Source organism: Anomaloglossus baeobatrachus, chromosome 11 (assembly GCF_048569485.1).
Source record: "Anomaloglossus baeobatrachus isolate aAnoBae1 chromosome 11, aAnoBae1.hap1, whole genome shotgun sequence".
NCBI classification, from domain to species: Eukaryota; Metazoa; Chordata; class Amphibia; order Anura; family Aromobatidae; genus Anomaloglossus; species Anomaloglossus baeobatrachus.
The window spans coordinates 73645662-73661193 of NC_134363.1; the positions used below are offsets into that span (position 1 = coordinate 73645662).

At 49.7% G+C, this 15532-nt stretch overlaps 1 protein-coding gene across 1 annotated transcript in view; it reads left to right on the top strand.

Annotated features, from left to right (window-relative positions):
• The window catches only part of FAM83E (family with sequence similarity 83 member E), a 163323-nt gene that overhangs the window by 51959 nt on the left and 95832 nt on the right, over positions 1-15532 (top strand). The window contains exon 4 of the mRNA XM_075327888.1: positions 14256-14380. Coding sequence (XP_075184003.1) covers positions 14256-14380 — 125 coding nt within the window. The remainder of the gene's footprint in view (positions 1-14255; positions 14381-15532) is intronic.

Sequence of the window (15532 nt, forward strand, 5' to 3'; positions counted from 1 at the left end):
AGCTAGAGGCAGAGGGAGGAACTAGAGGCAGAGAGGGGAGCTAGAGGCAGAGAGAGGAGCTAGAGGCAGAGGGAGGAACTAGAGGCAGAGAGAGGAACTAGAGGCAGAGGGAGGAACTAGAGACAGAGGGAGGAACTAGAGGCAGAGGGAGGAACTAGAGGCAGAGAGAGGAGCTAGAGGCAGAGGGAGGAACTAGAGGCAGAGGGAGGAGCTAGAGGTAGAGAGAGGAGCTAGAGGCAGAGAGAGGAGCTAGAGGCAGAGGGAGGAACTAGAGGCAGAGAAAGGAGCTAGAGGCAGAGGGACGAACTAGAGGCAGAGAGAGGAACTAGAGGCAGAGAGAGGAGCTAGAGGCAGAGAGAGAAGCTAGAGGCAGAGAGAGGAGCTAAACACAGAGGGAGGAGCTAGAAGCAGAGGGAGGAACTAGAGTCAGAGATCCGCCCCACCTCCCTCTTCTATCTACATAGAATTTCATCAGCACCAGCTGCCATCTCTTATCTCCGACCCCAGTAATGAGAAAGTCTTCCCTGAAAACAAATTTTACCTCAGAACCAAGAATTTTGATAATGACTGACCAATTCTCTCAGAGAAAGAAGCAAATTTGTCAAATAAGATATATTACATAGTTGCTTATTTTCATGTGTGCTATTGATTTATAAAATTAAAATTAAAATTATGGTTACGCTTTAAGTCCTTCACGAACATCAACGTACCTTATACATTATGGGAAGGACGTATAGGTTATCTCATGGTGATCGCAGGGGTACAGGAAGCAGTGGCCCCGCAATCGCCACCAGAAACTTGGCTTTTCCGACAGCCAAACCCCGGCTGTCACAGCCAGGGATGGTGACCGTGCTGTTCCTGGCTGTTTAACCCCATAAATGCAGCAATCAACATCAATTGCGGCACTTAGGGAATTGGGAAAAGGATCACACTACCTCTCCCCTTCCATTAGTGCACCTCTGACGTGATCTTGAGAGCCCGATCGTCGCTATGGTGACCCAAGGTTGTCATGATGAACTCCAGGTCACCGAACTATGGGATGCCTGCAGCATGATCACTGAAGCTTCTCACAGTGTAGCTCTGGCAGCTGCACTGTGCTGCTATGATTGATCATGGCAGAACAGTGCATCTGTGATTATAACAGCTAAAGGTAATGTCCCATATAGGGACTAAGTAAAAAAGAAAAAAAAAGTTAAAAACCTAAAAAAAATCAGAAAATAAAGCACAAAAATAAATACATACTGTATATTTGGTATTTCTGGGTCTGTAACAGCCTGATCTCTAAAACTGTCAAACTAGTTAACCACTTCAGTAAACACCGTCATCATACAGCTGACAAAAAAAAGTGGAATAAAACTCAGTTAAAAAAAATAAATAAGTAAAAATGATGCAGCTGAAAACATTATCTTGTTCCACAAAAAACAAGCTGCCATACAGCTCCATCAGCAAAAAAATAATCATGTATTTCGAAGATGTATATGGAAACCCAAATGTAAGTGCTCAGCATAGAACACAAGATAGGCTACATTCACACTTGCATTGTTTTGCATCCGTCACAATCAGTTGTGTGACTGATGCAACGGATGCGTTGCAGATAGTGGCACAACTGATGTGACTGATGCCGCAAATAACGATCCATTAGGTTTTTTTTTTTACTGTTTTACCGGCCGCCGGCTTTTGTGATTGATCAGCTGATCGCCCGGTGGCTGGCTTTTGTGAACAATCAGCTGATCGGCCGGCTTTTGTGAATGATGATCGTTCACAAAAGTCGGCTGTTGGGCGATCAGCTGATTGTTCACGAAAGCCGGCCACCGGGCAATCAGCTGATTGTTCACAAAAGCCGACCACCAGGCGTTCAGCTGATCGTTCACAAAAGCCGACCGCCGTGCGATCAGCTGATCATTCACAAAAGTCAGCTGCCGGGGCGATCAGCTGATTGTTCACAAACACTGGCCGATCAGCCGATTGTTCCGGCCGCTGGAACTGGATCTGAATTGACAGTCGATCATGGTTTTTTGCTGTGCGCATGCTCACGGTAAAAAAACAATCCGCCGCACACAAAAAACGTTACATTGTGCGTTCCTACCGCCTAAAGGTCAGTCAGTAAACGACTGATCCATAACGTGGCGGATGCAACACAGGGCCATCAGTCACAATCCGTCACTAATAGAAGTCTAAGGGGAAAAAATGGATTCCTGCAAAATATTTTGCAGGATACCATAATTACTCAAGGTGACGGATTGTGACTGATGCAAAACAACACAAGTGTGAATGTAGCCATAAATGTGGTCTCATCCAAAATGTTCTGTATCCCAATCGCAACCAAATAGAATTTGACTCAATCCACACAAAGTACCCACTCAGGTCCATCATCTGTTAACAGAAATATTGGGGGCTTCCACGTTACTGGTAGCACAAAAGCTCTGGAAAATCTGCAAAATCTGCGCTCCCAATCCAAATGCCCCACAATGTACCTAAACAACAGTTAGCGTCCACATGTTTGGCATTGTTGTAATGAGGAGAGCCTGCATAATTTACAAGGAGGGTATGTCTCCAGAAGCACAAGCTAGGCACAAAATATGGGCACTGTGAGGTAAATCCGGAGATATGACGATAAATCATGATATTCAAGTATGTCAGGAAGCCCCCTCCTGGTGTCACCCCCCCCTTTCCTTCACACAACTGGTTTAGCAACAAATCCCATGGCCATGTCCTGTGATATGGAAATGAGGTGGTGTGGGAACAATGGACACAGGATGACTCCCTGCCGTCACCCTGTAGTAGGAGCTGCTAGCTAGTTAGCAAGGCTATGGAAATAGCCAGACAGAACGACTCCAGTAAAAAATGGTTCATATCTCGCAAGCCATATTTCCGATAAATATGGCAACCATAAAAATGGTGTCTCCGCATGTGGACGATGCCGGCACCCCCTTTTTATGGGAGCAGGGCATTGGGAAATGCCCCAGGCGTGATATCAGCCAATGGGGAACTGGCAGACAGGTCATGAGTCCCCTCGTTCTGTAGCTAAATTCATAACTGTCACAATGAGAGCATTGGCGTCCGCCTACGACGCTCCCAGGCAAAGTTAGGGCCAATATCCCCTTTGCTGGATAATTCTGATCCATGCAGGGGGAGTGGCAGTGCTTCCCTGTGAGGTCACTAAGGTAGGAGGGGACCTGGATCTGCCCAGGTTGATAACCCTACTTCGGCCATTTTCCAGTGTTCTTCTGCTCGGGGGCCTGGTTGGGAAAGACCTGTGAGGGAGTTCCTGGAAACCTGGTCTACAGCGCCCCCCTGTGGCCAGACGCAACAAGGTAACTGCTGGAACTGTGTATGCCTGTTTGTAACCCATGCTTTGATTGTAACTGTACTCTGACATATGTATATTCTGTACATTCCCTATTGTATATATTGTAGTTCTAGTGTGCTTTAGGCTGATTAAATTATATAATTAATCTTGGGCTGTTCTGTTATCTCGATCTTGAATCCCACGTCTGTGTGTTCGGCTAATAGTTACCGTAAATCGGTTGGTGGCAGCGAATTGTGCCAAGGATTATTGTGGGGAGGCCAGTGAGATTCGGGGAGATTTTATATATTCCGCCCGCGGAGGTCGGGGGAATATATACCTTACTCTCACCGGGGACCCTTCAATAATCGGCATAAGTAGTATAGCGGCCTCCTTGCTTATTGTCGGGCAATTCCATAATTGGCCTGACTATAAGAGGGGCGCTAGAGAGCGCGTCACGTGCTCTGTCTGTCGGGAGGTATAAAGGAGGGGTGACCCCCACTTGTTACCCCCCGATTGTGACGTACTGGTAGCCAGCGCGGGGGATTTCTGAGTGACCCCCCCGGTGGTTTGTGACATATTGGTGGCATAGCGGTGGGATCGAGATAATAGTGTGTGTGAGTGTGAGACCCATACTCCCAGACACTAAAGACTGCCTGCAGCAGCTGTGGCTGCTGGGGTCTTCAGACTAGCTCAACACTAGAGTGTCAGAGTGCAGATACTGTAAGGTGTGTGGAGGCATCAGGTGTCAGTTCTGTGTCAGTGACCAAAAGTCTGCAAGAATGGCTGATGGCACCAGGAGCAGAGCTATGCAACTGGCCAATGCTAAGGCAGGAGCCGAAGAGAGGGAGGACGGTGCTGTGGACAGCAATGAGGAGGTTGCCCACGAGTCCTCCAGGAGCTCGACGCCAGAAAACCGTTCTGCCGAGGACATTGCGCAACCGGGCACTGCTGGACAAGATGAGGAGGAGCTCACCCAAGGTTCCTCAACGAGCCAGATGCCAGCCCTCCGCTCTGAAAGGGACAGTGAATCACCAGGCTCCGCAGCGTGCCGCAGATCACCACGTGCCATTCCACCGAGCCTGGGAGGCTCGGATAGCCTTCTTCAAATGGCTATGGCCCTTCTCCAGGCTGGAGACCAGAAGGGCTACAAGGAACTCCTGGCAGAGCGCAGGGCAGAGCGGCAGGCAGCGCGTGACGCTGAGGCTGCGGAGCGGCACGCAGAGCGTGAGGCTGCGGAGCGAGAGCGGCAGGCAGCGCGTGAAGAGCGAGAGCGACAGGCAGACCGTGACTACCAGCTGCAGCTAGCTCAGCTCCGGCCCTCATCAGCCACATGTGACCTTCGAGACACCAAACTTCCAAAGGTCCGTGTTGAGGACTTCCCAGTGCTGGAGAAGGATGGAGACTTGGACTCTTTCTTGACTGCTTTTGAACGGACTTGCTTGCAGCACCATCTGGACAAGGACCAGTGGGCCAAATACCTGACCCCCCGTTTAAGGGGTAAGGCCCTGGATATCCTTGGTGACTTGCCTGCTGAGGCAGATCAGGGCTACGACACCATCAAGCGGGCCCTGATCCAACAGTACAACCTCACTCCAGAGTCCTACCGCAAGAAGTTCCGGAGCCTACAGAAGGGACCAAAGGACTCCTGGGCTGACCACCGGCGGGCACTTGCCCGAGCTGCCGACCACTGGACCCAAGGCCTGCAGCTTTCCACCGGACCGGAGATCCTGGACTTGTTCATCACGGAGCAACTCTTGTGGAACTGCCCTGAGGATCTCCGCCAGTTCATCCGAGACCAGAAGCCAAAGGGGTCCACGGCTACAGCTGCCCTGGCCGATGACTACACCAACAATCGGGCTCCGGAAGCCAGGAGAGCAGCCACCAGCAGCACCTGGAGAGGGGGTAAGATGAATTCTGCGACTGCCCCACCTGCCCCTAGACTGCAGGGGGTGTCCCCCTCAACTCCCCTCTCCAGGCCCGTGGCGGAACCAAGACGGTGCCACCAGTGCAACCTACCTGGACACTTCAAGGCCATGTGCCCTCAGCGTCCCAAGGCCCCGGCTCCGTCCCCGTCCCAAGGGCCGCCCAAGGTGTATTGTGTGGGTGGGGGTGGTGGTAGGTCCCTGGACAGCTTCCAACCTGTCACCGTCGGCCGGTCTGTGACCATAGGACTGCGAGACAGCGCCTCGGAGGTGACTCTGGTGCGGCCTGAGATGGTGTCCCCCCAAGACTTGATCCCTGGAAAAACCCTCGCTGTCTCCGGGATTGGAGGCATTGACCCGGCGCTGCCTGTTGCTGACATTTATGTGGACTGGGGCGCAGGGCGAGGGGTGAGGGAGGTGGGGGTAACTGATCGGATCCCTGCAAACGTGCTACTTGGGACAGATTTGGGGCAGATAACCTCCCAGTTTGGGCCCCAACCAAGGGCTGAACCTTCAGCCAGTACTGACATGACTCCTGACAATGTTAATGTGTTATCTATGAATGATGTAAGGGAGGAGGGAGTGAACTCTGATATTTCTGCTTGCATAGACACCATAGACACACACGCAGCTGCAGCTGTGACAGGAGGGGAGGGGGTCAGAGAAAGGTGTGACAATGCCTCTACAAGTAACCAGCCTGTGAGCTGGGATCTGTTGCCCTCTGCAGGGATAAGCAGAGAGCAGGGTGCTGCAGGGGGAGGACCAGTGTGTGGGGTGGGGGCTACCACAGCAAATGTGGGGTCCCCAGAGATTTCACAGCGGGGTTCTGTTGCTGCAGGAGGGGAACAGGCAGGTGAGATTGGGGCCGGTCCAGGAGCGGAAGTGCTCCCAGGTAAGATCTCGGTGCATGGTTCCCCCACAACCGGGGTGTCAGGAAGCCAGGTAGGTCTGCCTGAACCGGCAACTTGGTCAGGAACGGAGGAGGAGCAGGCACGACCCACGGTCGCAGCGGCTGTGGCCGCTGTCACCCGCAGTGGGAGTGCTGGAAGCCAAGGGGCCTCCCGGAGGTCCGATAGCTCTTCCCCTTCTGATCAAGTGGCAGCCGAGTCAGGTGGAGGCCAGGACACAGGTCCCGGGGTACTGACTGAAGATGTGACAGTCTCGTCGATTCTGGCCACATCTAGTCAGGGGTTTCAGGCAGCGTTAGAAGCTGACGACAGCCTGAAAGCTCTTAAGGAGCAGGCGGCACAGCCTCCCTCGGACTCGGACCCGGAGCGAGTGGTCTGGGACCAAGGACGGCTGTACCGGGCCACGGTCCAGCAGGGTTCACCGGAGGCGTGGCCCAGGGACCGACAGTTGGTGGTACCCTATCCGTTCCGGACGGAGTTGTTGCGGATCGCACATGAGATTCCGATGGCCGGACACCTAGGGATCGCTAAGACCAAGGCCAGGTTAAACCAGCATTTCTACTGGCCAAAAATGGGGGCCGATGTGGCTGCCTACTGCCGTTCGTGTGAAACCTGTCAGAGAGTGGGGAAGGCGGGGCCACGCCCCAAAGCCCCACTAGTATCTCTGCCAATCATCGATGAGCCTTTCAGGAGGGTGGCTGTGGATCTGGTCGGCCCGCTGGCCATCCCCAGCAGCTCCGGGAAACGCTTCATACTGACGGTAGTGGACTATGCCACCCGGTACCCAGAAGCAGTGGCCTTGTCGTCCATTCGGGCTGACAAGGTGGCCACCGCATTGCTGGAGATTTTCTCCCGAGTGGGTTTTCCCCAGGAAATGCTCACTGACCGGGGGACCCAATTCATGTCCCAGCTGATGGAGGCCCTCTGTAAGCAAGTCCAGGTGCGACATCTGGTGGCCAGCCCGTACCATCCACAGACTAATGGCCTGTGCGAGCGGTTCAATGGCACCTTAAAGCAGATGCTTAAGATGTTGGTCGACTCCCATGGGCGTGACTGGGATCGGTATCTCCCACACCTGTTATTTGCTTACCGGGAGGTTCCACAGGCCTCAAAAGGATTCTCACCGTTTGAGCTCCTGTACGGGCGACGTGTGCGGGGCCCCCTGGCTCTGGTGAAAGAGGCTTGGGAAGGGGATTTGGCCACCCCTGGAGTGTCGGTTATCGAGTATGTCATGCGCTTCCGGGACAAAATGCAGGCCTTGACGCAACTGGTACACGACAATATGGCTCAAGCCCAGGCCGATCAGAAGCGTTGGTACGACCAGAACGCTTGTGAGAGGACCTACCAAGTGGGTCAAAAGGTGTGGGTACTGGTCCCCGTACCACAGGACAAGCTTCAGGCAGCCTGGGAAGGCCCATACCTCGTGTACCAGCAGCTCAACCCTGTGACGTACCTGGTCACCCTGGACCCTGCCCGTGGAAGGCGGAAGCCCTTCCATGTGAACATGATGAAGGCACATCATGAGCGGGAGGCATGTGCGCTCCCCGTGTGCAACCTGCCCGAGGAGGGAGAAGCGGAAACCCTCTTGGATATGCTAGCCCAGGTTAGGGCAGGCGGATCCATTGAGGATGTGGAGGTTGGCCACCAGCTCTTGGAAGACCAACGGTCCCAGCTGTGGGCCACCCTCCTCCCCTTCCGGGGGTTGTTTACCAACCAGCCCGGAAGGACTGACTTGGCTGTCCATCACGTGGACACTGGGGATCATCCCCCGATCCGGCGTTCAGCATATCGGGTCTCCCTGGAGGTGCAGCAACACATGCGCCAGGAGATTGACGAGATGCTGAAGCTGGGGGTGATCCAGGCATCCAACAGCGCTTGGGCCTCGCCTGTAGTCCTCGTCCCTAAGAAGGACCGAACCACTCGGTTCTGCGTGGACTACAGGGGGCTCAATGCGGTCACGGTCGCCGATGCGTACCCAATGCCACGCATCGATGACCTGCTCGATCAGTTGGCCGGGGCTCAGTACCTGACCATCATGGATCTGAGCCGGGGATATTGGCAGATCCCCCTGACTCGCAAGGCCAGGGAACGCTCTGCCTTTATTACCCCATTTGGACTGTACGAGTCCACGGTGATGCCATTCGGGATGAGGAATGCCCCTGCCACTTTCCAGCGGATGGTCAACACCCTGCTCAAGGGACTTGAAGGGTACGCGGCCGCGTACCTGGATGACATTGCCGTCTTCAGTCCCACCTGGGAGGACCACCTAGAGCATCTAGCACAGGTGCTCAGGCGGATCCACCGGGCAGGTTTGACCATCAAGCCGGGAAAGTGTCAGCTGGCCATGAGCGAGGTCCAGTACCTCGGTCACCGGGTAGGTGGGAGAACACTGAAGCCCGAGCCTGAGAAAGTGGAGGCCATCGCATCCTGGCCCACCCCCAGGACCAAGAAGCAGGTGATGTCCTTCTTGGGGACCGCTGGGTACTATAGGAGGTTTGTTCCATGCTATAGTAGCCTGGCAAAGCCCCTGACGGACCTCACCAAGAAGAAGCTGCCCTCTGCAGTCGATTGGACAATGGACTGCGAGACAGCCTTCCGGGCCCTAAAGGACGCCCTGTCCAGCCCGCCCGTGCTACAGGCAGCCGACTTCACGCGGCCGTTTGTAGTACAGACCGACGCCAGTGACTTCGGCCTCGGTGCGGTGCTCAGCCAGGTGGACTCTGCGAGCCAAGAGCACCCAGTCTTGTACCTGAGCAGGAAGCTGTTACCAAGGGAAGTTGCCTATTCCACGATGGAGAAGGAGTGCCTGGCCATAGTGTGGGCCCTGCAGCGTCTGCAACCCTATCTATACGGGCGCCACTTCATCGTGGGGACGGACCACAATCCCCTCAGCTGGTTGCACACCGTCTCTGGGACGAATGGGCGATTGTTGCGATGGAGCCTTGCGCTCCAGCAATACAACTTCACCATTCGCCACAAAAGGGGCCGTGACCACGGTAACGCAGACGGGCTGTCCCGACAAGGAGAGGTCGCGGACGGGCGCACGGGGGAACACCGGAGTGTGCTGCCCCCTAGCGCCCTCAAAAGGGGGGAGGTGTGAGGTAAATCCGGAGATATGACGATAAATCATGATATTCAAGTATGTCAGGAAGCCCCCTCCTGGTGTCACCCCCCCCTTTCCTTCACACAACTGGTTTAGCAACAAATCCCATGGCCATGTCCTGTGATATGGAAATGAGGTGGTGTGGGAACAATGGACACAGGATGACTCCCTGCCGTCACCCTGTAGTAGGAGCTGCTAGCTAGTTAGCAAGGCTATGGAAATAGCCAGACAGAACGACTCCAGTAAAAAATGGTTCATATCTCGCAAGCCATATTTCCGATAAATATGGCAACCATAAAAATGGTGTCTCCGCATGTGGACGATGCCGGCACCCCCTTTTTATGGGAGCAGGACATTGGGAAATGCCCCAGGCGTGATATCAGCCAATGGGGAACTGGCAGACAGGTCATGAGTCCCCTCGTTCTGTAGCTAAATTCATAACTGTCACAATGAGAGCATTGGCGTCCGCCTACGACGCTCCCAGGCAAAGTTAGGGCCAATATCCCCTTTGCTGGATAATTCTGATCCATGCAGGGGGAGTGGCAGTGCTTCCCTGTGAGGTCACTAAGGTAGGAGGGGACCTGGATCTGCCCAGGTTGATAACCCTACTTCGGCCATTTTCCAGTGTTCTTCTGCTCGGGGGCCTGGTTGGGAAAGACCTGTGAGGGAGTTCCTGGAAACCTGGTCTACAGCGCCCCCCTGTGGCCAGACGCAACAAGGTAACTGCTGGAACTGTGTATGCCTGTTTGTAACCCATGCTTTGATTGTAACTGTACTCTGACATATGTATATTCTGTACATTCCCTATTGTATATATTGTAGTTCTAGTGTGCTTTAGGCTGATTAAATTATATAATTAATCTTGGGCTGTTCTGTTATCTCGATCTTGAATCCCACGTCTGTGTGTTCGGCTAATAGTTACCGTAAATCGGTTGGTGGCAGCGAATTGTGCCAAGGATTATTGTGGGGAGGCCAGTGAGATTCGGGGAGATTTTATATATTCCGCCCGCGGAGGTCGGGGGAATATATACCTTACTCTCACCGGGGACCCTTCAATAATCGGCATAAGTAGTATAGCGGCCTCCTTGCTTATTGTCGGGCAATTCCATAATTGGCCTGACTATAAGAGGGGCGCTAGAGAGCGCGTCACGTGCTCTGTCTGTCGGTCGGGAGGTATAAAGGAGGGGTGACCCCCACTTGTTACCCCCCGATTGTGACGTACTGGTAGCCAGCGCGGGGGATTTCTGAGTGACCCCCCCGGTGGTTTGTGACAGGCACTATAAGGGTTTATTTGCACTTTTTATTCTGCAATATTCACTGTTTTACTCCATGGGTGTTCCCCAGAGTCAATATCTTTATAGCACCTGTGGATGAACTCGCAGAGGAGTGTAATTTCCAAAATGTGGTCACTTGAGGAAATTTTTGCTGTTCTGGCACTTAGGGGCTCTGCAAATGGAGTCCGCAAATGATTCTGGGAAAATCTGTGCTCCAAAAATCAAATTATGCTCCTTCCCCCCAGAGCCCTGTGGTGCAGCCAAACAGTACTTTACAGTCCAATGTGGGGTATTGCCACATTCAGCAGAAATAGTGAAACATATTTTAGGACCTTTTTCTACATATTACCTTTGTAAAAATTGACAATATTTGAGCTTTGAAAATGTAATTATTTTTTTCTTCTGTCAGCAATAGTATAAACTTTTGTGACATACCTGTAAGCATCAATATGCTCACTGCATCCCTAGATGAATACATTGAGGGGTGCAGTTTGTAAAATGGGGTTACTTGTGGGGGTTTGACCCCATATGAGTATTGGCATACTCATTAGAAATTGCACAAAACATTTTATAGTGTATTGTCTTCTGTTACCCTAATGAAAAAGAAAAAAATTGGGTTAAAGCAACATTTTTGTGGTTAAAAAATGTATTTTTTCATTTTCACAGCTCAACTTTATAAAATTTTGAAGCAACTGGGGTTCAATGTGCTCAAACATCTAGATAAATTCCTTTAGAGGTCTAGTTTTAAAACTGTGGTCACTTGTGAGGGAGATCCACAGTTTAGGCACCTCAGGGGCGTTGTCAATGTGACATGGCACCTGCAAACCATTCCAATTAAATGAAAATTCAAATATGACTTTCTTTCCGTTCTTCACTTTTTACTGTGCCACAAAAGTAGTCGTCAACCTTATATGGCATATTGGCATACTCAGGAGAAATTCCACAACAAATTGTACTGTACATTATCTTCTGTTACACTTGTGAAAATGAAAAATTTAGGGTTAAAGCAACATTTTTGTGGTAATTTTTTTTTTTATTATTATTTGCACGGCTCAACATCATAAAATTCTATTAAGCATCTTGGAGTTCAAATTGCTCACAAAGCATCAAGATAAATTCCTTGAGGGTATACTTTCCAAAATGGGGTCACTTTTGAGGGAGCTCCACGGTTAGGTACATCAGCGGCTCTCCAAACGCAATATGGTGTTCGCTAACTATTCCAGACAATTTTGCATTCAAAAAGTCAAAAGGCGCTCCTTCCCTTCCGAGCCCTGCCATGCACTCAAACTTTAGATTTCAACCACATATAGGATATCAGAGTACTCAGGAGAAATTGCGGAACAGTATTTACTGTCCATTTTCTCCTGTTACTCTTGTGAAAATTGAAGATTTGGGGTTCAAGCAACATTTTTGTGGTAAAAATTTATTTTTTCATTTTCAAGGCTCAATATTATAAAATCCTGTGAAGCATTTTGGGGTTCAAGGTGCTCACCAGCCATCTAGATAAGTTACTTGTGGGGTCTAAGAGTCAAATGCCACTCCTTACCCTTCCGAGCCCTACCATGTGCCCAAACAGTAGATTTCCATCAGATATAGGACATCGACACACTCAGGAAAAATTGCACAATAAATTGTAAGGTGCATTTTTTTCCTGTTACTTTTGTGAAAATGAAACATTTAGGGTTAATGTAATATTTATGTGGGAAAAATTAAAACTTACATTTTTTCCGGCATTGTTTTTGTTCCTGTGAAGCACCTAAAGGGTTAATAAACCTCTTGGATGTGGTTTTGAGCAGTGTAAGGTGTGTAATTTTTAGAATGGGGTCACTTTTGGGTATTTTCAGTCACCTAGATCTCTCAAAGTCACTCCAAATGTGCAGTTGTCAATAAGAAAATGGTTTTAGAAATTTTGTTGGATAAATGAGAGAATTGCTGATAAACTTTGAACCCTTCTAACTTCCTAACAAAAAAAAGTGATGTTTCAAAATTATATTGATGTAAAGTAGACATGTGGGAAATGTTATTTATTAACTATTTTCTATGAAATAACTGTCTGGTTTAAGAGCATAAACATTCAAAGTTTGAAATTTCAAAGCTTTAGCCCAAAACATTTTTTTGTCCTAAATTTACCACTAACATGCAATACCGTCTGTCATGAATCACGTGGAGTCGTTGAAGCGTTCTAGAGCTATTACATCATAAAATGACACTGGTTCAGAATTTAAAAAAAATGGCCTGGTCATGAAGGGGAAAACAGGCTCACGGGGAAATGGGGTCAATTTTAATATGGACAACTGTCTCCAGTGGAGAAACCATGGCTCCTTTATAGGTACTTCAATAATGGCACCTTCTTCATCTTCTTAGGAGCATTGATGTCCATGTTTGACTATTTGAAAAATGTTCTTTTTGTACAATATTGTACTGTATTTGTTGAATGGGAATTTATGCAAACATGAGATTTCATTGCCATGATACCGCCTCTTTCTCTGTGAGGTCTATTGGTGTAAAAAATTAGGCTCTCAAAAAACAATGCAATGTGTGATTTATTCATACAAGCAATCCATAGAAGACTTCTATTGCATCATTTTTTAAGTGCCCAATTTTTTTATACCACCTATTATGGGACAGGATCCTACTTGTGCACCTGCTGATAACTCCTGGAGTGCCATGTCTAAAAAAAAAAATATATATTACATAGTTTTTTCCAAATTCATTTTGTTGTGGTTCAGCGCAAATTTATATATAGAATTCTTTCTATATATTATATGTATGATTTAGTTTCTTTCAGGCAATAAAAGGGTTTTTGCCTAAAAAATTAGCTGCAGAACCATTTGAAACATTGGGTTTTAGCGCTGACCCTCTACTTATTTTGTATTGAATGTCTATATGTTACGCTATGCAAATAGTGTTTTATAAAGTTTTACAGACCTTATAGGCACATAACTAATAAGGTTCAGAAATCTTTTTAGTGTGACAGATTTTATGATGATGCAGAAAAAAAAACAAGTCAAAATACAAAAAGCAGGCTCTATAGTATGGATCAGTGAGTAAGTGTGTAACGAACAGTGAAAAAACTGGTCACCTAAAAGATCGTAGAAAGAAAAAGGTGGCACTCACCAATGCATTAAAAATGTCCTTTGTTCTTTAATCCATTAAAACGTGAGGGCAGGTGGATGTGGGTCACATCTGGCCGATGGCCGTTTCGTGCGCAGTCGTGCTTCAACAGGTGTGGACCTTAAACAAGTTGTGTGATAACAGACATGACTCTAAATACTACCGTTGGTTGGCACAATCAATTAGCCAGGTTACCACTCCATTCGCTAAAGCTCATCAACTTCAATTCAGGTAAACCACATGTGAATTCACTTGGGCACTTGCCAATGATTCAGAAGAGTATGGTCCAATGCAGTTAAAAGGCTTTGTTTAGACAAAGCATTTTGGAGTTGATCTAACCTCTCCATCATTTAATGAGTAGCGTCTAGGCTTTGTTAACCCTAGAATGCGCAACCATGGAAATCAACCATAGAAAACAAGTAACCTAGCAAGCCTGCGAGGCCCAAGGTATGCGTTCTAGGCTTAATGAATACTGATGATATAGTCATATTACCTGATCGAAAGTGGACTGAGAAAAAATTAAGACGTAAACCTGCAAATAATAAATACCAATTAATGTAAAAATAAGAGGCATTTTTTTCAGCATTATATAGATATATATTCTGTCTGCTTTTACTGTACGCACTTCTTATTTGTATTTGACAGAATATTCGAGTGCGGGTACTTACTGGATGCTCGTTTAGTACGCGACAATTGAAACAAGTAACTGGAGCGGTGAAAGAGAAATTTCTGCTGGTTGATTGTAATACTGTAATCACCGGGACATATAGGTAAGGGAGTGAAGAAACGTCATTTTTATGTTTTTGACATCAGTTACTACTAAAGGGGCTCTTAAACGAAGCTTAAAGAAACTCATCAGGATTTTACACCCCAAACTCATCTCATGTACAGTATATACAAGGGCTTCCATGCTAAGTTCATCCTTTCTTGTAGAAACCTATTTGGCTGTTCAGAGTTAAGATTGTTGGCAAGTGCAGTGGAGTTGGACAAAATAATTGCAGCTCTTCTGCCATTTCTCCTTAATCGCACCTGTCGCGGGCGGAGGAGGGGACGCCGCGCTCTCCCACTGCTCGGGTCCGGCTGCCGCTGCTGCTGCGGCCTGCTGCTGCTCGGTGGCTCGAGCGATGGGCCGGATCCCGGGGACTCTAGCGGCGCTCCTCGCCCGTGAGTGAAAGGGGTTTGGTTGTTGGGATAGTTTATTGTCCGTGACGCCACCCACGGTTGTGGTGATTGAGTGTACACCACCGCTGCTCTGGCTGGGGAACTCGGGAGTGGTGGTATGGAGCAGCCAGTTGTTGTTTGCCCCTCCGTGGGTAGGGGTTGGTGATCCCGGGGCCCAGTGATGGGATTGGATGGTGCACAGGTGGGTATGGGGCCTGTGGAGGTGCAGGGGCGCAGGGGCAGCGCTGTGCCGCACGGCACGGAGGTACTCACTCAGCCAGTAAACACGACACAGTTCTCGGTAAACAAACGGCTGGTTGGACGGGTCCCTCGGACGGTTACGGTGCTGATGTTCCCTGCAGTTGACGGTGACGGTCTCTTCCCTGCACCTATGTGTGATCTGTTGGTAGCGATGGATTCCCACCGGTAACCCGCTCCCCGACCTGGATATGAGCCGGAGGAGCTCCACTCTTGCCCGCAGGCGCTGGCCCTGGGAAACTGGTGCCTTGGCGGTGGCGGTGTCTCCCCTTAACGGTTGGACTGTTGCCTTCAATCGGGACTTGGTTGTTGGGAGACAGTCGTCCCCTTCACTGACGGATTTGGCAAATTATGGCGACTCCTAGCCTTGCCGGGATCCGAAAGGCCCCTGCCCTGGTGCTGACTGTTCTTTGTATACCGCTCCGGTACCGTCGGGTCACCACCCGTCTGTGGTCCTTTCGGCAACCTCCGAGCAATCTCTCCTGCAGACGATCACCGCCGTC